This window comes from Pristis pectinata, chromosome 11, assembly GCF_009764475.1.
Source record: "Pristis pectinata isolate sPriPec2 chromosome 11, sPriPec2.1.pri, whole genome shotgun sequence".
In the NCBI taxonomy this organism is placed as follows: Eukaryota; Metazoa; Chordata; class Chondrichthyes; order Rhinopristiformes; family Pristidae; genus Pristis; species Pristis pectinata.
This window is the reverse complement of record NC_067415.1, coordinates 23474490-23496893: the sequence shown is the minus strand read 5'-3', so window position 1 is coordinate 23496893 and position 22404 is coordinate 23474490. Positions and strand designations below refer to the sequence as shown.

At 41.6% G+C, this 22404-nt stretch overlaps 1 protein-coding gene across 1 annotated transcript in view; it reads left to right on the top strand.

The window, feature by feature from the left end:
* The window catches only part of nbeaa (neurobeachin a), a 560854-nt gene that overhangs the window by 170065 nt on the left and 368385 nt on the right, over positions 1–22404 (top strand). The window contains exons 25-27 of the mRNA XM_052025565.1: positions 8597–8662; positions 8933–9113; positions 18086–18216. Of these exons, the coding sequence (XP_051881525.1) occupies positions 8597–8662; positions 8933–9113; positions 18086–18216 (378 nt within the window). The remainder of the gene's footprint in view (positions 1–8596; positions 8663–8932; positions 9114–18085; positions 18217–22404) is intronic.

Genomic DNA, 22404 nt, shown 5'->3' with positions numbered 1-22404 from the left:
CAGACTAAATTGCAGCTACCCGAATTCATAATTCTGCCTCAGGTTTGTAAATTAGAACCTAAAAACGAAAAAAGGAGATTTTTCAGTTTTGGCAACATTGCAGAAGCGTGTGGGTTTTGGTCATGGCCACGAAAGAGGAGGTGGAACTCCATTTAATTCTGGGATGTTTTAATTTTTGAAAGTATTGATTTAAAAAAAATAAAAATTTTAAATATTATGCACTGTACTTCATACTGGTCAATTTTTGAGCTAAGTGCAAAGAGGCTAGGGAATGCTGTGAGTGATTTTTGGCAGTGCAGCAGAAGAAGGATATTTCTGTGTCTGAAAGCCCTTTGCAGATGCTGAATGTCTGAATTGGTTTTGCTGGCATGTCAGAGATGGCTGAATAGAGTGAGAGGTTTATGAAAGGCGGGAGGGTTGTTCTCTTTGTGGAAAGAGCCATGGAAGTAGATTTATAAGAGGCAAAGAGGTTCCTATAACTTGATGGAGCATCTCAAGGGGGGCTGATTTACCGTATAAGAAGTAATTTGGCCAGGATACAGCGGAACCAATTATCGGTATCAAAAGTAGTTAATAATTTTGCCATTATCTACCAAAGTCTGCCTTTTACCACCACACGCTGCTTTCTACTATTGAGCTATATTCCTATCCATTTTGCTACTACCTTTCAATACCTTATTACCCATCCAGTGGGAGAATTTTGCTGAGCAACCATTTGTGTGGGACTTTATCAAAAGCCTCCTGAATATCCATGAAAATTTTGTCTACAATGTTCCCTTTATCAGTCTTCTCAGTTATGCCATCAAAAAATTAAATGTTCAGTGAAATGTGAGAGAAACAAAGGACTGCAGATGCTGGAATCTAGATGAAAAATACTATGATGCTGGAGGAACTCAGTAGGCCAGGCAGCATCCATGGAGAAAAGTAGGCGGTCAACGTTTCGGGTCAGAACCATTCTTCAGGGCTGAAGATAGGAAAAGGGGAAGCCCAATATATAGGAGGGAAAAGCAGAGCAGTGATAGGTGGACAAAAGAGGGGAGGCGAATTGGGCACAAGGTGGTGATAGGTAGATGCAGGTAAAAGATAGTGATAGGCAGTGCAGAGGAGAAGGGGAGAGCATATCCACTGAGGGATGGGTCAAAGGTAAGGAGGAAAAAAGGTGGGTTAGAAAAAAGAGAGAAAGGCTAGGAAAGGGAAGAAGAGAAGAGATGTGGTTGGGGGGGGGGGTGGGCTTACATAAAGTGGAAGAATCCAATGTTCATGCCGTTAGGCTGCAAAGTTTCAACTCGGAAAATGAGGTGCTGTTCCTCCAATTTGCGCTTGGAACTCTCCTGGCAATGGAGGAGGCTGAGGACTAACATATGACCCCCAACCATGCCTCTTCTTTTGTTCCCTTTCTTAGCCTATCTCTCTTTTTTTCTAGCTCCCTTTTTTCCTCCTTATCTTACCTGCATTTACTTATCAACACCTTGTGCCCACCCACCTCTCCTCTTTTGTCCACCTATCACTGCTCTGCTTTTCCCTCCTATATATTGGGCTTCTCCTTTTCCTATCTTCAGCCCTGAAGAAGGGTCCTGACCTGAAATGTTGACCGCCTGCTTTTCCTCACGGATGCTGCCTGGCCTGCTGACTTCCTCCAACATCATAGCGTTTTTCAGTCAAATATGATTTCCCTTTAAGAAATCTGTTCTGGCTGCTCTTCATTAGCTCAAACTTTTCAAAGAGCCTATTAATTTTATTTTGCTGACTCTTGTTTATAAAAGCTGCCTCCATAACAAAGGCTGGCCTGTGGTATTTGGCATATTCTTAGACTTGTTTTTACGCCAGGGTGTTGAATTTGCTATTTTCTAGCCCTTGTAGGTAGGAGTGGAAGATTATGGCAAGCCCTTATGCAATCTCAGCCCCCATCCTCAGGTACAACCTATCAGAATTTGTTTCTTTGAGCATAGCTAGTAACTCTGATATCTCCTCTTTATTAATATTCATACTATACATAATCTCTATTACATTGCCTTCTAAGATTTAGCAATCCCTCCCTTGATAAAGAGAGATAAAAAGTGCTCATTTGGAATTTCAGCTATGCTTTCTGTCTCAATGCCCAAATTATCATCTTTATTGCTAATCAGCCACTACCCACTTACTGTTTGCATGCCTGTGGCAAGATTTGGATGTTTATATTAAATGCTATTCATGTTCTCCCTCTCCCTCTCTCCTTATTTTCTATTTCAATTCCCCTCAGTTTACTACAGTGAGCCCTGCTCTTTTTGGAGTTATTCACCTGACATATGTCAAGGACCCTCCTTTTTTCCTTGATTGTATTTTCCAACTCCTTTGTCATTTGGGGAGCTCTGGCGTTTGGTTCACTCCAGTGAGAAATATGTAGCCCTTACTAGAAACATCTGCTCTTTAAAAGTCACCCATTGTACCATTAAGTTTTACCTACTTTACCTTTCTAATTAATAGGCTTTGAAAAGTTTGAGCTGCTAAAGGCAGCTAGAACAAATTTCTTAAAAGGAAATCACATATGACAGAACTGATTTAATTTTTTGATGGAATAATTGGGAAGGCTGATGAAGGGAACATTATAGATATCACCTTCATGGATATTCAGGAGTCTTTTGATAAAATCCCACACAAATGGCTGCTCATCCCAATTGAGTCCCATTGAAATGGAAGGTCATAGCAGCATGGATAGGAAAATGGTTCAAAAGTAGAAAGCAGAGTGCAGTGGTAAAATGTTGACTTTCCAGAGTGGAGAATGGTAGATAGTGGTGTAACTAACATTTACTTTTGATACCAATATTTGGTTCCACTTTATCCTGGCCAGTTTATTTCTTATCCCATTAAAATTAGCCCTTCTCCAGTTTAGAAGTTCTACTTTAGATTTATGCTTGCCCATATCCATTATTATCTAGACCAATGATCACTGCAGGTTTTTCATTGACTTTGTCCAGCTGACCCTCCCCATTCCCAGAAGCAGATCTAACAGTGTCTCCTTCCTCCTCGGCTGAATAACATACAGAAAAATGTAATTCTCTTGAACGCATTTCAGAAATGTGTCAGAAATTTTCGGAAATGTCACCCTTCTTTGCTCTTTATCATAGCATTATTGCTGTCAATATTAAGTATTGAAATTTTTCAATGCCACCATGCTGCGGTTCTTGCATATTTCTGTAATATCTCTGCAAATTGCTCCTTCATCAATGAAACCTTGACCCCCTCTAAGAAATATTTATTAACTTGTTAACCTGATTGATCTATTCTGATTTTTTGTATACTTTACGGTCAGAGAGTAATTTCCTGGCAGCACACTTATCATTTGTGTATCATTGTGAATTTCTGACTTTTTGGGAAGGAAGCAACTGTGCAGATCACCAAGTACCCACACATATGCTTCCATTTGTTCCTGTAAAACTGCTGCTGCTCCTCCTTCTCTTCCAGCTCCTGTGTACATGAGGTACTGCCAGTGAAATACGTACTTTATGAAGTCACAGCTGTTTTTGTTGAGAGCATCTTCACCTGCCATCATCAAACATGGTGATGGCAGAGAAAAGAAATATTAGCAGTAAAATGCAAAAAAACTAATAAAACAAAACAGCTTAAGACTTTCCGGACCTAAACTTTGAAGTAAATTTGAACATGCACCCATTTTTTCAAGTAAATTGCATTTCGGTGGTTGTATTTATTACCATTTAGAAGAATATGAAAGGGGATCTAAGCAAAACTTACAAAATTCTGACACAGCTAGATTGATTGAATGTGAGTTGGAGGTTTCCCCTTTCTGGGATGTCTAGATGGAGGGGTAACAGTCTCACGATACAGGATAAGACATTTAGGTCTGAGATGAGGAAAAATTCTACACTGAGAGGGTGGTGAACCTGTGGAATTTGCTGCCATTTAGAACTGCACTGTCCAAGTTGCTGGGAATATTTAAGTAGATAATTTTCTAAACACAAAAGTCATCCAGCTGTATGGTGAGAGAGCAAGAAAATGGTGTTAAGTATGTAACGAACTGTATTGAATGATGGAACAGGGGTGCAGGTCTGAAAAGTGTACTCCTACTCCTATTTTTCTATGTTGCATTTTGGTTGAATTTATTAAGAATTATAATTTTCGAATTAGTGTTTTTATATTGATTAATTCTTGCCTTTTTCTTTTTGTTGCATTTTTGCTTATTGCATGCCCAGGGTTCCAAGGTAAGTACTTCTACTTGTTGAGTTTAAATTTATTTGAAAATCTATTGTATTGTTTTTATTATCACTTAATATTGGAGCAGATAAGATCGGTATTCTTTAATAGTTTCTCCAAATACTGTTAGAATATGCCTTTCCTGCAGTCTACAAGAGGAAGTTATTAATTCATTATCCTCTTCTTGTGATTGCAAATTTGGAAGCAGAAAACATACATGGAAAGAATGAAAAGGATGACAATCATGTTGAACTTCAGCATGGATTTTTTCTTGTTTATCCACTGAAGCGTCAACAAAGAAATCATGAAATCCTTTGGAACTCAGGAAAAATATTTTACTGAAATTTGATGAATTTCCACTCAAGTTATAGCAGGAAAGTGGGGAATTTTTGGAAATTTACTCCACAAAAAATTAGTATTTTGAAAAATGTTTAATGTTGTTTGTAAATGTGCCATATCTACAAAAATATTGTTTGCAAAAAAAAGTTGTTCTTGTAGGTATTAACACTCTTCATTAATACAAGTAACCTCAAGAATGGCTAAAATACCAAATGGGTATCTGAAAGTGTTTAAGTTTGACATGCAAAATGAAAATACCAAGGATGGATAACTATCATGATGTCACCCGGGAATTTGAATGATGAGAGTTGCAAGATAAATTTATATGAGATGTCAGTGTTATCATTACCCTAAACGTTGATTGTCTCTAGCACTGTCAAAACAGCTGCAATGTGCGCTATCTCTTTGTAATTGTGTACCAAGGCCACTCTGACAACATTTCCTAAACTCACTGCCCTTTTCCTTCTTAGCAGTAGAGGTTGTAGGTGCATGGAAGGAACACCCAAGTAGTTTCCCCTCCAAGTCACACATCATCCTGACTTGGAAAATACATCACTATTCCTTTGTTATCACATAGTCTGAATGCTGGAACTCCCAACCCAACAACATTGTGGAAGTGTCTTCACCAAAAGAAATCCTACACTTCAAAAAGGTGGTACACCGTCATCATCAGCTCAGGGGCAATTATGGATGGGCCACAAATTCTGGCTTGCTTGTGACACCTCGGCCTGAAAAGATGTATTAAAGAAAATGGCATTGTGGTGTGTAAGAAGAATGCTGAAAAGTTCAGCTCACATAATGAGGATTGATGCTTTGCTCAAAATTAAATTTAATGTTATTAAAGTGTTACAAAATTAAAAGAAACATTGTCCCATAAAATAGGGAAAGGATAGTTATTTGAATTGTTACCACTAGCAGAATTTGCCATACTTCAATAATTACATTATTGACAATTTTAATCATTATTATCTGATTCTTAGTAATATTGGCCTTTACCTAGACTTGGCTGTCACAAGGGCAGGAATGGCTACTGGATATTCCGGGGTCTAGGTGTTTCAAAAGGGACAGGGACAGGGGTAAAAGAGGTGGGGGAGTGGCTTTACTGATCAGGGACAGTGTCACAGCTGTAGAAAGGGAGGACGTCCTGGAGGGATTGTCTACTGAGTCAGTGTGGGTGGAAGTCAGAAACAGGAAGGGAGCAATCACTCTATTGGAAGTATTCTACAGACCACCACCCCCACCAATGCCACCCCCCCCCCCCCCCCCCCCCCCCCGCCAATAGCAGCAGAGATGCTGAGGAGTAGATTGGGAGACAGTTTTTGGAGAGGTGCAAAAATAACAGGGTTGTTGTCATGGGTGATTTCAACTTCCCTAATATTGATTGGCACCTCCTTAGTGTAAAGGGGATAGATGGGGCAGAGTTTGTTAGGAGTGTCCAGGAAGGATTCCTGACACAGTATGTGAACAGGCCAACTAGAGGAAAGACTATTATGGACCTGGTACTAGGCAATGAGCCTGATCAGGTTTCAGATCTCTCGGTGGCAGAGCATTTTGGAGACAGTGACCATAACTCCTTGAGCTTTACCATCGCCTTGGAGAGGGATAGGAGCAGATGATATGGGGATTTAATTGGGGAGTGGGAATTATGATGCTATTAGGCAGGAACTTGGGAGCGTAAATTAGGAACAGATGTGTTTGGGGAAGTGCACAGCGGAAATGTGGAAGTTGTTTAAGGAATACTTGCATGGGATTCACAATAGGTTTGTCCCATTGAGGCAGGGTAAAGATGGTAGAGTGAAGGAACCATGAATGACAAGTGATGTAGAATATCTTGTCAAGAGGAAGAAAGAAGCATACCTAAGGTTTAGTGTGGAGAGTTACAAGGTAGCCAGGAGGGATCTTAAGAATGGACTTAGGAAAGCTAGAAGGGGCTATGAGAAGGCTTTGGTGAGTAGGATCAAGGAAAACCCCAAGGCATTCTGCATGTATGTGAAGAATAGGAGGATGACTAGAGTGAGGATAGGACCGATCAGGGATAAGGATGAAACGTGCCTGGAGTCAGAAGAGGTAGGGGAGGTCCTTAATGAATACTTTGCTTCAGTATTCACCAGTGAGAGAGACCTTGACATTTGTGAGGATGGCGTATGACAGGCTGATACACTAGGGCATGTCAATGTGAGGAAAGAGGATGTGCTGGAAGTTTTAAAAAAAACATTAGGATAGATAAGTCACTGGGGCCAGATGGGATATATCCAAGGTTATTACAGAAAGCGAGGGAAGAGATTGCTGTGCCTTTGGCGATGATCTTTGCATCCTTACTGGCCACAGGAGTAGTGCCAGATGATTGGAGAGTGCCAAATGTTGTTCCTTTGTTCAAGAAAGGGAGTAGGGATAACCCTGGGAATTACAGGCCAGTGAGTCTTATTTCAGTGGTGGGCAAATTACTAGAGAAGATTTTTAGAGACAGGATTGATGGGCATTTGGAGAAGCAAAGGCTGATTAGGGACAGTTAGCATGGCTTTGTGAGGGACAAGTCGTGCCTCACGAGCCTCATTGAATTCTTTGAGGATGTGATGTGCATGGATTTTGGTAAGGCATTTGATAAGGTTTCTCACGGAAGGCTCATTCAGAAAGTCAGGAGGCATGGGATCCAGGGAAATGTGGCTGTGTAGATTCAGAATTGGCTTGCTGATAGAAGGCAGAGGGTGATATAGATGGAGCGTATTCTGCCTGGAGGTCAGTGACCAGTGGTATTCTGCAGGGATCTGTTCTGGGACCCCTGCTCTTTGTGATTTTTATAAATGACTTTGATGAGGATGTGGAAGGGTGGGTTAGTAAGTTTGCTGATGACATGAAGGTTGGTGGTGTTGTAGATAGTGTAGAAGGTCACTGTAGGTTGCAACAGGACATTAATAGAATGCAGACTGGGCTGAGAAGTGCAGATGGAGTTTAAACTGGAAAAGTGTGAAGTGATACACTTCAGGAGATCAAATTTGAAGGCAGAATACAAGGTTAATGGCAGGACTCTTAGCAGTGTGGAGGAACAGAGGGATCTTGGGGCTGACATCCATAGATCCCTCAAGGTTGCCACGCAGGTTGATAGGGTTGTTAAGGAGGTGTCTGGTGTGTGTGCCTTCATTAGTCGGGGTATTGAGTTCAAGAGCCGTGAGGTAATGTTGCAGCTCTATAAAACTCTGGTTTGACCACACTTGGAGTATTGTGTTCAGTTCTGATCGCCTCATTATAGGAAGGATGTGGAAGCTTTAGAGAGGGTGTAGAGGAGATTTACCAGGATGCTGCCTGGATTGGAGAGCATGTCTTATGAGGAAAGAAGTGAGCTGGGGCTTTTCTCTTTGGAGCGGAGGAGGATGAGAGGTGACTTGATAGAGATGTACAAGATAAGAGGCATAGATCGAGTGGACAGTCAGAGACTTTTTCCCAGGGTGAAAATGGCTAACACGAGGGGGCATTGGAGGAAGCTATAGGGGTGATGTAAGAGCCAAGTTTTTAACACAGAGAGTGGTGGGTGCGTGGAACGTACTGCCTGCAGACGTTGTGGGGGCATTAAATGAGGGACATTTAAGAGACTCTTAGATAGCCACGTGAATGATAGAGAAATGGAGGGCTATGTGGGAGGGAAGGGTTAGGTAGATCTTAGAGCAGGATAAAATGTCGGCAGCACATCGTAGGCCAAAGGGCCTGTACTGTGCTGTAATGTTCTAGGTTCTACTTTTTTTCAGAAAAATCGTAAAGTAGTTATTTCTCTGAACTTGAATATCTTCTGACGTGCAGAATGCTTCACACATTTTTTAAATCCTTAAGTTTAGCAGCTTGAACTTTCAGAAAATATCCTAAACAGACTTGTATATCCAAAGGGATTCTTGTAACAAACAGGAAGAAATATCCAAATTACATTCAAAAGTTACAGCATAGATAATTTTATAGTATTTCTCTGTGAAGCAATTTTCTGTATCATTCACTCTTCCTGTTTATGTAGAGACATTATTATAAATACTGTTATCCCTACTTTGTCTGTCATTTTATTAAAAACTGCTGCTTTCTTCAAAAGACCAATACCATGGATTCCAGAGCCTCAGTGGACAATGGGAGACTTCACAGCCCGGGTAAATCACTTGTAAGTTAAAATTACATATGATGCATATATATTTTGCATTAAATAATTTGAGAAGTGAACTTCACTATCATGATTTATGACAGCGTCAAAAGTTGTTAACCTTATTAGAAATGGGCTACTTTTATGATAAGTTGACGATTCAGTGTTACTAATTTAAAACATTTTTCCAAAATTAATTTTAAATTCTGCTTTGTGTAAACTGTAGAATTTTACCAGAAAAGATTTTGTGTTCAGATAACATGGATATTTTCCTTGTTTTTTTTTTGAAAGACTGAGCTGGAAAACATTGAGGCAACCCAAGGCATGTCAACAGAGACGGCAGTAACATTTTTAAATAGGCTAATGGCCATGGTTGATGTACTGGTTTTCTCGAGCTCACTCAATTTCAGTGAGATTGAAGCAGAAAAGAATATGTCATCTGGAGGCTTGATGCGTCAGTGCCTGAGGCTTGGTGAGTTGGTATTTATGTATGAACACAGCAGCATTTCAATATTTCAGTTAACTAATTTGTAATTTTTAAAGTGATAATATTTTATGGTTATTATCCAACATATTATTTCAGTGATATGAGTTGCAAGGCCACAAAATATACTAAACATCGAACTCAAAGTTATATGAATGCTGGAATTTAAAGAAATGCTAATCTCTCAGCAAGCCAGGCAGCAAATACAAAGACTTCAATGTTAAGATTGAAGTGTTAAGAATTACAAAATTATGCTCATTGTTTCCAAAGTGTTCCACACCACCAGCCCAATTTCATTTCCTATGGTAAGGTCAAGTACAGCCCCTTCTTACAGCAGAGTCCAGAACCAGACGCAATGATCTCAGAATAAGGGGGCACCCATTTTAAGATTGAAATGAGGAAGAATTTCTTCTCCAAGGGTTGTGATGCTTTGCCACTCCTTGCCACAGAGATCTGTGGAGTAGAGCTCTTGTGTATACTTAATGGTGAGATAGATTTGTAATCAGTAAAGGAATTAAGGGTCATGGGGAAATAGCAGGGAAATGGACAAAGATTGTCAGATTAGCCATGATCCTATTGAATAGTGGAGCAGACACAAAGGGCTGCATAGCCTACTCCTCTTCCTGCTTATGATCTTAAAGCTTGACTGGATTCTATCTTACCTACCATTGTTCAACTCCAATTCCTTGATCAAATCACTATGATTTCTCATCTATCTTTTCAATACCATTGCCCTTCATACAGATTAATTTGCATTGAGTTCAAATTGTTGCTGAATATTGGAAAAAGTAATAGTGCAAATACTGAGCTATAGGACAACATGAATTGAAGTTTCAGTATTGGTTTATTATTATCACTTGTACCGAGGTACAGTGAAAAGCTTGTCTTGCCTACTGATCATACAGGTCAATTCATTACACAGTGCAGTCACATTGAGTTTGTGCAGAGTGCATTGAGGTAGTACAGGTAAAAACAATAACAGTACAGAGTAAAGTGTCACAGCTACAGAGGAAGTGTAGTGCAGGTAGACGATAAGGTGCAAGGTCATAACAAGGTAGATCGTGATGTCAGAGTCCACCTCATCGTAAAAGTAAAGACACATACGTTAGACTATTGTTTATTGACTGCAGCTCTGCCTTCAGTACAATAATTCCAAGCAAGCTTGTCACCAAACTCTGAGACCCAGGACTCAACATCTGCCTATAACTGGATCCTTGACTTTCTAACCAACAGACCACAATCAGGTTAGGCAGCAACACCTCCGGCACGACTATTCTCAACACTGGTGCCCCACAAGGCTGCGTCCTCAGCCTTCTACTCTACTCCCTATACACTCATGACTGTATGGCCAGATTCTGCTCTAACTCCATCTACAAGTTTGCAGATGATACCACCGTTGTAGGCCGTATCTCAAACAGCGATGAGTCGGAGTACAGGAAGGAGATAGAAAGCTTAGTGGAATGGTGTCATGACAACAACCTTTCCCTCAATGTCAACAAGACAAAAGAGCTGGTCATTGACTTCAGGAAAGGGGACAGTGTACATGCACCTGTCTACATCAATGGTGCTGAGGTCGAGAGGGTTGAGACCTTCAAGTTCCTGGGAGTGAACATCACCAACAGCCTGTCCTGGTCAAATCACGTAGATGCCACGGCCAAGAAAGCTCACCAGCGCCTCCACTTCCTCAGGAGGCTAAAGAAATTGAGTTTGTCCCCTTTGACTCTCACCAACTTTTACCGATGCACCATAGAAAGCATCCTATCTGGATGTATCACGGCTTGGTACGACAACTGCTCCGCCCAGGACTGCAAGAAGCTGCAGAGAATTGTGGACACAGCCCAGCGCATCACGGACACCAGCCTCCCCTGCTTGGACTCTGTCTTTACCTCTCTTTGTCTTGGTGTAGCAGCAAGCATAATCAAAGACCCCACCCACCTGGGACATTCTCTCTTCCATCGGGTAGAAGATACAAGAGCCTGAGGGCACATACCACCTGACTTAAGGACAGCTTCTACCCCACTATGATAAGACTATTGAACGGTTCCCTTATACAATGAGATGGACTATGACCTCACGATCTACCTTGTTGTGACCTTGCACCTTATTGCATTGCACTTTCTCTGTAGCTGTGACACTTTACTCTGTACTGTTATTGTTTTTACCTATATTACCGGTGAGGCAGAGAAGGAATGGCAGGGTGAAGGAACCAATGGTGACAAGAGAGGTGGAAAAACTAGTTAGGAAGAAGGCAGCATACATAAGGTGTAAGCAGCAAGGATCAGACAGGGCTTGTGAGGAATACAGAGTAGCAAGGAGGGAACTTAAGAAGGGGCTGAGGAGAGCGAGAAGGGGACATGAAAAGGCTTTGGCGAGTAGGGTTAAGGAGAATCCCAAGGCTTTTTACTCGTACGTGAAGAGCAGAAGGATGGCTAGAGTAAAGGTAGGTCCAATTAAAGACAAAGGTGGGAAGATGTGTCTGGAAGCTGTGGAAGTGGGTCAGGTTCTCAATGAATACTTCTCTTCAGTATTCACCAAGGAGAGGGGTCTTGATGACACTGAGGACAGTGTTGGTAAGGGTAATGTTCTAGAATATGTAGATATCAAGAGAGAGGATGTGTTGGAGCTGTTAGAAAATATTAGGACAGATAAGTCCCTGGGGTCTGACGAAATATTCCTCAGGCTGCTTCGTGAGGTGAGGGAGGAGATTGCTGAACCATTGGCTAAGATCTTTGAGTCCTCGTTGCCCACGGGGATGGTACCGGAGGATTGGAGGGTGGTGAATGTTGTCCCCTTATTCAAAAAAGGTAGTAGGGATAGTCCAGGGAATTACAGACCAGTGAGCCTTATGTCTGTGGTGGGTAAGCTGCTAGAAAGGATTCTAAGAGATAGGATCTATGAGCATTTAGAGAATCATGGACTGATTAGGGACAGCCAGCATGGATTTGTGAAGGGAAGATCTTGCCTCACTAGCCTGATAGGGTTCTTTGAGGAAGTGACCAGGAAGATTGATGAAGGTAGTGCAGTGGATGTGGCCTACATGGATTTTAGTAAGGTGTTTGATAAGGTTCCGCATGGTAGGCTTCTTCAGAAGGTCAGAGGCCAAGGGATCCAGGGAGGCTTGGCCGTGTGGATTCAGAGTTGGCTTGCCTGTAGAAAGCAGAGGGTTGTGGTGGAGGGAGTGCATTTGGATTGATGGACTCATGGTGTCCCACAAGGATCAGTTCTAGGACGTCTACTTTTTGTGATATTTATTAATGACTTAGATGAGAGGGTGGAAGGGTGGGTTAGCAAGTTTGCAGATGACACAAAGATTGGTGGTGTTGTGGATAGTGTGGAGGGCTGTCGCAGCTTACAGACAGATATTGATAGATGCAGAGCTGGGCTGACAAGTGGCAGATGGAGTTCAATCCGGAGAAGTGTGAAGTGGTACACTTTGGAAGGACAAACTTCCAAGGTGGAATACAAGGTAAATGGCAGGATTCTGGGCAGTGTAGAGGAGCAGAGGGATCTGGGGGTTCATATCCACAGATCACTGAAAGTTGTCACACAGGTGGATAGGGTAGTTAAGAACGCTTATGGGATGTTAGCTTTCATAAGCCGTGGGATCGAGTTTAAGAGCCGCGAAGTAATGATGCAGCTTTACAAAACTCTGGTTAGACCACAGTTAGAGTACTGTGTCCAGTTATGGTCGCCTCAATATAGGAAGGATGTGGAAGCGTTGGAGAGGGTGCAGAGGAGAATTACCAGAATGCTTCCTGGATTAGAGAGTATGGATTATGAGGAGAGACTAAAGGAGCTAGGGCTTTACTCATTTGAGAGAAGGAGGATGAAGGGAGACGTGATAGAGGTATACAAGATATTAAGAGGAATAGATAGAGTGGACAGCCAGCACCTCTTTTCCAGGGCACCAATGCTCAATACAAGAGGGCATGGCTTTAAGGTAAGGTTCAAGGGAGATGTCAGAGGGAGGTTTTTCACCCAGAGAGCGGTTGGTGCATGGAATGTGCTGCCTGGGGTGGTGGTGGAGGCTGATATGTTGGTCAAGTTCAAGAGATTGTTAGATAAGCATATGGAGGAATTTAAGATAGAGGGATATGTGGGATGAAGGGGTTAGATAGTCTTAGGAGTAGTTTGAAGGTCGGCACAACATGGTGGGCCGAAGGGCCTGTATTGTGCTGTGTTGTTTTATGGTTTCATCAATGCATTCTGTACTAACCCAATGTAATTGCACTGTGTAATGAATTGACCTGTATGATCGGTTTGTAAGACAAGCTTTTCACTGTACCTCGGTACAAGTGACAATAATATACCAATACCAAGGGAACTGTTCAATAGTTTTATCACAGTGGGATAGAAGCTGTCCTTGAGTCTGTTGGTATGTGCCCTCAGGCACCTGTATCTTCTGCCTGATGGGAGAGGAGAGAAGAGAGAATGATTCGGGTGGGTGGGGTCTTTGATTATGCTGGCTGCTTCATCACGGCAGCGAGAGGTAAAGACAGAGTTCAAGGAGGGGAGGCTGGTTTCCATGACGCACTGGGCTGTGTCCTCAACTCTCTGCAGTTTCTTCCTAATTCCTATTTTCATCTTTGTACACCCCACAATGTTGTTTCTCAGTGTAGAACTATAATTCTTCACATAATTGCTACTACCTTGTCAAACCCTGACCCATCTATCATCTCAACCCCATTACCAATTACTCTACCAGGGAATTTATAATAAATAGCTCCTTTAATTAACAGTGAACTACATACTAAAGGTTTCTCTAGAAATGCCAGCTGCTGTCATCAAGTCCCTGGTGTGAGATTGAAACTGATACACTATGTGATTAGTGGCTGTGTGGAGTTGTTGGCCCAGTGGCTAGCTGGAACACAGGGCAGCGCAACAGTGCAAAACCCAAATTCCATGGATGCTGGACATCTGGAATTGTCACTTGTACCAAGCTACAGTGAAAAACTTGTCTTGCATACCGATCACACAGGTCAGTTCATTACACAGTGCAGTTATATTGAGTTAGTACAGAGTGCATTGAGGTAGTACAGATAAAAACAATAACAGTACAGAGTAAAGTGTCACAGCTACACAGAAAGTGCAGTGCAATAAGGTGCAAGGTCACAACAAGGTAGATCATGAGGTTATAGTCCATCTCATTGTATAAGTGCATGTTTTATGTTGCAGGGGAGGGGAGTGGTGGAGAGAACAAAGGGAATATCTCTGATGGATTGGAGGTCAAGTTTGTCCAAGTGACATAATTGGTTTCATTGCTAAGAGTGGGAAATAAGTACATGTTGATCACAGCTGATCTATCTAGAGCAGAGTAAATCAAGGAAGTTGAATGAGGGCAGGCAAAAAAAAGATGTAAGATGAAGAACACAGCAGTTATTCGAAATCTAAAATAAGATAATGCTGGAAGTACTTGGTTATGTAGAAGGAGAAAAATTGAGTTAATATTGTACATGGATGACCTTGTATCAGTACTGGTTAGTTTTGGTAGAGACTAGACTGGTCATCTGAAATTCAGTATTTGGTATCATGGGCTGGAATATGCTTGGATGGAAGATGAGGTGCTGTTTCTCAAGCTTATGTTGGGTTTCATTACAACAACGTTGGACCCAAAAATAGAAGTCAGAATGGGATATGGATGTAGAAATAAAATGACGGGTGATTAGAAGCTTAGGGTCACCCATGATGACCGAATAGAGGTATTCTACAAAGCGGTATTTCAGACATCAAAGATTGCAAACTTTAAAAGCTGTTGAATTCTAATACTCCTGCAGATCTTTTTCCCCCTTCACCCAATGTGAGAAACAGGGTGTCATCTGAGATCCAAGGTTCAACCTCCATGAGGCAGAGGTCAGTTCACAGGGATGGTCTCCTTGTCTCTGCCTTCCCATCCACCCAACCTCCCAACGTCTACATTCATCAGACTATCCTCCATAGTATCCACTGTTCAGCAAGATTGCATCCCCAAAATGTTTCTTTCCTTTCCATCCCCTCCCCTCCCTTTCTCTTCCTTCCCCACCCCCTCCCCTTTTAGCATTCCATAGAAACCATTCTTTTCATGGCTTCCTTGTTTGTTCTTCCATGTCAAGCATTGTTCCCGCTCTTATGGCACTTCCCCAAGCAGCTGCAGCAGTTGTAACCCTGCCTGTTTACCTCTATCCTTCCCACCATCCAGGGCATAAGCCCATCCATAAGCTACCAGGAGAAAAGAGGAGTTGTCTGAGAGATGACATTTAGCCTCTGCCCAGTGGAGGACAATAGCAATTAACTATTCTATTTAGTGTTTTGCATTTGGTGCTCATTATGTGTTCCTCTCTACATCAGAGAAACCAAAAGTAAATTGGGTGATCACCTTACAGAATGCCTCCATTCAGTTTGCAAGGGCAACCCAGAACTTCTAGTTGTCTGTCACCTTAATTCTCTATTCCACTTTCACTCTGGCATCTTTATATGTGGCCTCCTATACTGTTCCAATGAAACATAAAGTAAGCTTGATGAACAGCACCTCATCTTGTGCCTCGGTCTGTTGCAACTCTTGGCACCCAAGATTGAATTAACTGTTTCAGATAACCAGCGTATACTATTTGTATCAGAAATAATGTCATTCAGCTGTAACATTAACTCTCTCTCCACAGATGCTATCTGATGCACTGAGTATTTCCAGCATTCTTTTTTATTTCTGATTTCTAGCAACTGCTGTGTTCTGTATTTCACAGTTCCGGCAGGTTTATTTTTCTCTTCCCTGCCCTGAGATGTCATCTTCTACTTAGTTTATCAGACAGATCAACTGTGATTAGTGAGCATTCATTTCCCTTTCAAAAGATACCAGAATTGTGTCAGCTGGACAACCTTCACAAACGTTTTCTTCAAGCTTCCTCCTGACTGCAACTTAAAATATACTTATTTTCTCACTTCTCTAATTGCTGAAGGATCAGAAACATGATACATTTACTCTATCTCTCTCTTCACATATGTTTCCTGACCTGCTGAGTATCTTCAGCAATTGGTTGTATAAGGCATTTCACAACTGATTGGTTTAAACTTAATTTCTTTTTTCTCTTCTATTGTACTTTCAAACTGCCCTCCTTCACTGCCTGTTTCTTTTTTTCTCTTTCTGCTTTTCCCTTCATTATTTTAACTTATAGCTAACATGTTATCCCATTTATACAATTCCTAGCTCTCTTCATCTATAGGCATCTATATTTCATAATCCTTGAAGCAGCCTGTACCTATGTATCAAAAGCAAATATGATGGATACTGGAAATCTAAAATAAATACAGAAAATGTTGGGAATAACCAACAGGTCAGGCATATCTACAGAGAGAGAAAAAGTTAACCTAAGAAGTTGAAAGGTCACTGTTACTCAGTTTTTCTCACCAGAGATGATGTCTGCCACTCAGTATGCATCAAAATACTCTGGTCCCACTAAGCATTTGTCTTTGTGTTCTGATATCCATGGACGTCAGACTAGCAGACAGGTGTTAAGGACTGACAATGTAACATTTTAATAGGAGCCATATAAAAAGTCTAGAAAGGGAGAAAGAGAAATAGAGAGACGTGGAAAGAGAAAGGGTTGTGTTGGAACTTCATGCTTGGGACCTGGACTGCAGGACTGCTGACAGCCTGACTGTCAATGGGGGTGGTGGTGGCGGGGTGGCGGCGGCAACGAAAATCAGAGATGTGCAGGGCATCAGATTTGAATGAGCACAGAGATTACCGAGAATTGTTGGGGTGGTGGAGCTTAGAGAGATAGCGAGTAGCAACACCATGGCAAATTTAAACACAAGGATGATATTAAAATTAGACCATTACTGGATGTCGATCTAGGTGAGCAAAGCTGTTGAGTGAACATGTTGGTGAGAGTAAAGATATGAGCAAAACATGTTCGGTGAGCAAATTCATGAATCATTATAGTTGGGAGCCTGGACAGGGAAGAATTGAAATAATTGAGTCTGGATAGTAATAAGTGACTTCTCCAAGTATAAACAATGTAAATCCATGATACCTATGTGAATACTTCATGTTCACTGTTTTCAGAACTCTAGGTTTTCACTTGTATCAAGTTACTATCATAATGTCATGTTTTCTGGGTCTCCATCTTGACATCGAACAACAGCAGTTTCACAAGACTGTTCTAAAGCCGTTAGCCCCAGTTATGTTTTTAAATTAAATTTTTTTTAAATTAAATTTTATTTACAACGTGGTAACAGGCCCTTTCGGCCCAATGAGTCCGCGCTGCCCATTTTAAACCCCAAATTAACCTACCCGTACGTCTTTAGAATGTGGGAGGAAACCGGAGCACCCGGAGGAAACCCACGCAGACACGGGAGAATGTACAAACTCCTTACAGACAGTGATGGGAATTGAACACCGATCGCTGGCGCTGTAATAGTGTCGCGCTAACCGCTACACTACTGTGCCGCCCCTCAAAAAGCTGTAGAAAGTCTTGAATCCACGACTTCTGACTCAGATAAATCAACCTGATGTGTTTATTTTTCTCCATTTATTTTTTAAACTTTGTATTATGTTGTACTGTACTTTCTGTCGATCTTTGTTTAAGCTACCTCAGGAAATCTAATGACATTGTGCGAAGGAATGACTTCATGTAAATATAGTAATAGCTGAAATATTTCTCTCAGCAGGATTTAGAGCTACTTACTTCCATTCTGATGTTTAAATCTTGTACTTTATGCAGCAGAATTCTGGCCCCGACCATGATACCTTGGAAACAGATATTTAAAAATTGAACATTGCACCAGTCATTAATTTCCAGCTTCACTTTTTGTTTAAGTTTAGAACCTTCCTCCTTGCAACTGTTGAAACTTGGGTAGCATTCATGATTGGCACAATAAGCAATATATTTTTCTGTATTTAATTTTGTTCATTTTAGAATTATAACTTAATTCTAAGTTTGGGGAAAAATATTGTCATAATACCTTTCTCTGACCATCTCTTACAGTTTGCTGTGTAGCTGTCAGAAATTGCCTTGAATGTCGACAGAGACAAAGGGACAGAATGACTAAAACTTCACTGGCTGGCAGTAAGGTTCAAGAAAATCTTCAAAGTGTAACAGGATCTAATGCAACCAAGGTAACACGTCATAATTTATACTTTAGTTTCAAAAAACTGACTTGCAGTTTTTGATATAGAATCAAATAATGTGGTCTAAAAATTGCACCATATTATTAAATTTAAAAATGTGTTTGTGACAGATCAGCAAATTCTGCACACTTTAAATCATTCCCCTTCCAATATTTTAAAGCACCTTGCTTTCCTCTAGGTATTCAGACATTACCCTTTTAGCAGATTAAACAAAAGACAATTTCTGAATATTCTTGTCACCATTTTCCTGAGTAAGCTACTTCTCTTAGGGGTTGAGGATGACTTACTTACACTCCACTCCTGTGTGTTCTGAGGTGGTTAATGAGACCACTGTGGCATACATAAATGAGGCAGGTGATGTTTGACATTGATAAGATGAGTGGGTTGTCTGGGATCTTGTGTGCTCCTCTCATTGTTTACACTTCTGGAGGTGGACTTCTCTTTCATGGATGATGTTGAGCTTGAGTTCTATTGGAGCTATGCTTATCCAGTTGTGAAGAGTATTTCTTCACACTTCTGATTGTGCCTTGTACATGACAGAAAGGCCTTGGGGTGTTGGTGGATGAGTCATTTGCCACAGAATACCTAGTCTCTGACCTGCTCTTATAGTCATGGTAATTATGTGGTGATCCAATTAAATTTCTGTTCAGTGATGACCCCCAGGATGTTGATTGTGGGGGTTTTGGTAATGGTAATGCCTTTTTGTGGCCTCAGTCTATTTAAGTAATTGTTTTGGTATTCTTCCTCCTAAAGTTGAGTCCACTCTCTCCATGACTCCCTTGTTTGTTCATCCCTATTACCCACCCCTCCCTGTTTCCTGGCATTTTCCCCTGCAGCCATAGGAGGTGGAACACTTGTCCCTACACCTCCTTCCTCACCACCATGCAGGAACCTAAACAGCCCTTCCAGGTCAGGCAAAGATTCACATGCAACTCCGCCAACCTCATCTCTCTATGTAGCCTCCTCGATATCAGCAAGACCAAGTGTAGACTAGGTGACTGTTTTGCGGAACACCTGCACTCTGTCTGCAATGACCATCCTGGTTGAATGCCATTTCAAATCCCCTGCCCATTCCCACGCTGACCTATCTGTCCTCAGCTTTTTCCACTGCCAGGGTGAGGCCAAGTGCAAATGAGAAGAACAGCCCCTCGTATTCCATCTGGTTGGTCTACAGCCCAATGGTATGAATATTGAATTTTCCACTTTCTGGTAACCTGCACTCCCTATTGTTCTTTCTGATCCACCCACTGTCTCCCCTCCCCCACCTGGTTCCATCTGCCTATCACCAACATATTATACTTACTAGGTCTCCTATTTCCTCCCTAATGGGTTCCATTTGCCCATCATCCCTACCTTTCTCACATCAGATTCCACTCATCACCTTCGGTACTTACCAGATTCCAGCATCTGTATCCTTTTGTATCTCCCCTTATCACCGTCCAGCCTCTGGTTCTACCTCCACCTTTCCCTCTCCCCACCTGGATCGATCTTTTTTTCCCTCTCCTTTCTCTTTTCAATATTTTTATTAATTCCAAATAGAAAATACAAAGCACATGAAACAAAAGAAAAGACAAAATGCTCTGGGGGGTTTAAACTAGATTTTCAGGGGGAGGGGAACCAGAGTGTTAGAGCAGATAGTGAGGTGGAGGAGCAAAAAGGTCATGCGAGGACTGCAGGTATCGACAGAAATCAAAGGTTTGTACGTGATAGAAATGTTCTCAGGTGCATCTATTTCAATGCAAGAAGTATTGTAGGTAAGGCAGATGAGTTTAGGGTGTGGATTGGCACGTGGGATTATGACATTATTGCTATTAGTGGGACTTGGATGCAGGAAGGGCAGGACTGGCAGCTTAATGTTCCGGGGTTCCGTTGTTTCAGACATGATAGAGGGGGAGGGATGAAAGGGGGAGGAGTGGCATTACTAGTCAGGGAAAATATCACAGCTGTGCAGAGACAGGACAGCCCGGAGGGCTCATCTACAGAGGCCATATGGGTGGAGATGAGGAACAGGAAAGGTGTGGCCACACTAGTAGGGTTGTATTATAGACCGCCCAATAGTCAGAGAGAATTAGAGGAACAAATCTGTAGTGAGATAGCAGACCGATGTGAGAAACAGAAAGTTGTAATAGTAGGGGATTTTAACTTTCCACATATTGACTGGGACTCCCACACTGTGAAAGGGCTGGATGGCTTAGAATTTGTCAAATGGGTTCAGGAAAGTTTTCTAAATCAATATATAGAGGTACCAACGAGAGAGAATGCAATATTTGATCTCTTATTAGGGAACCAGACAGGTCAGGTGACAGAAGTATGCGTAGGTGAGCATTTTGGGTCCAGTGACCATAATGTCATTAGATTCAAGTTAATTATGGATAAGGACAGGTCTGGTCCTCGAGTTGAGGTTCTAAATTGGAGAAAGGCCAATTTTGTGGAAATGAGAAAGGGTCTAGGAAGAGTGGATTGGGATAAGTTGTTTTCTGGCAAGGATGTGTTCAGTAAGTGGAAGGCCTTCAAAGGTGAAATTTTGAGAGTGCAGAGTTTGCATGTTCCTGCCAGGATTAAAGGCAAAGTTAACAAGCATAGGGAACCTTGGTTTTCAAGGGATATTGGCGATCTGGTTAAGAAAAAGTGAGAGGTGTATAGCAGGTATAGGCAACTAGGAACAAATGAGGTACTTGAAGAGTATAGAAAAAGTAAGAAAATACTTAAAAAAAAAAGGAAATCAGGAAGGCAAAAAGAAGACATGAGGTTGCTTTCGCAGATAATGTGAAGGTAAACCTGAAGGGTTTCTACAAGTATATCAAGAGTAAAAGGATAGTAAGGGACAAAATTGGTCCCCTAGAAGATCAGAGTGGTCGTCTATGTGTGGAGCCTCAGGAGATAGGGGAGATCTTAAACAGCTTTTTTGCATCAGTATTTACTCAGGAAACTGGCATAGTGGATATGGAAGGAAGGGAAACAAGCAGTAGTGTCATGGAACATGTGGAGTTTGAAGAGGAGGAGGTGCTTGCTGCTTTACAGCGAATAAAGGTAGATAAATCCCCCGGGCCTGATAAGATATTTCCTCGGACATTGAGAAAGACTAGTGTAGAAATTGCAGGGGCCCTGGCAGATATATTTAAAGTGTCCTTAGCCATGGGTGCGGTGCCAGAGGACTGGAGGGTAGCTCATGTAGTTCCGTTGTTTAAAAAAGGATCTAAAAGTAAACCAGGTAATTACAGGCCAGTGAGCCTGACATAAGTAGTGGGTGAATTATTGGAAGGTGTTTTGAGAGATCGGATATACAAGTATTTGGACAGCCAAAGGCTGATTAAGGATAGTCAGCATGGCTTTGTGTGTGGTAGATCGTATTTAATGAAAATTGTAGAGTTTTTCAAGGAGGTTACCAAGAAAGTAGATGAAGGAGAGGCTGTGGATGTTGTCTACATGGACTTTAGTAAGGCCTTTGACAAGGTCCCACATGGGAGGTTAGTTCAGAAGGTTCAGACACTAGGTATCCATGGAAAGGTTGCAAACTGGATTTGAAATTGGCTGTGAGACAGAAGACAGAGTGGTAGTGGATGATTGTTTCTCAGAGTGGAGGACTGTGACTAGTGGTGTGCCTCAGGGATCTGTGTTGGGCCCATTGTTGTTTGTTGTTTATATCAATGATTTAGATGATAATGTGGTAAATTGGATCAGCAAGTTTGCTGATGACACTAAGATTGGAGGCATAGTGGACAGCAAAGAAGAAGGCTTTCAAAGCTTGCAGAGGGATCTGAACCAACTGGAAGAATGGGCCAGAAAATGGCAGATGGAATTTAATGCAGACAAAGTGTGAGGTGTTGCATCTTGGAAGGACAGATCAAGGTAGGACATACACAGTAAATGGTAGGGCACTGAGGAGTGCAGAGGAACAAAGGGATCTGGGAGTTCAGATGCATAATTTCCTGAAAGTAGCGTCGCAGGTAGACAGGGTTGTAAAGAAGGCTTTTGGCATTCTGGCATTCTTAAATCAAAGTATTGAGTATAGGAGTTGGGACGTTATGGTGAGGTTATATAAGACATTGGTGAGGCCAAATTTGGAGTATTATGTGCAGTTCTGGTCACCTAACTATAGGAAGGATATTTATAAGATTGAAAGAATGCAGAGGAGATTTACTAGAATGTTGCTGGGTCTTCAGGAGATGAGTTACA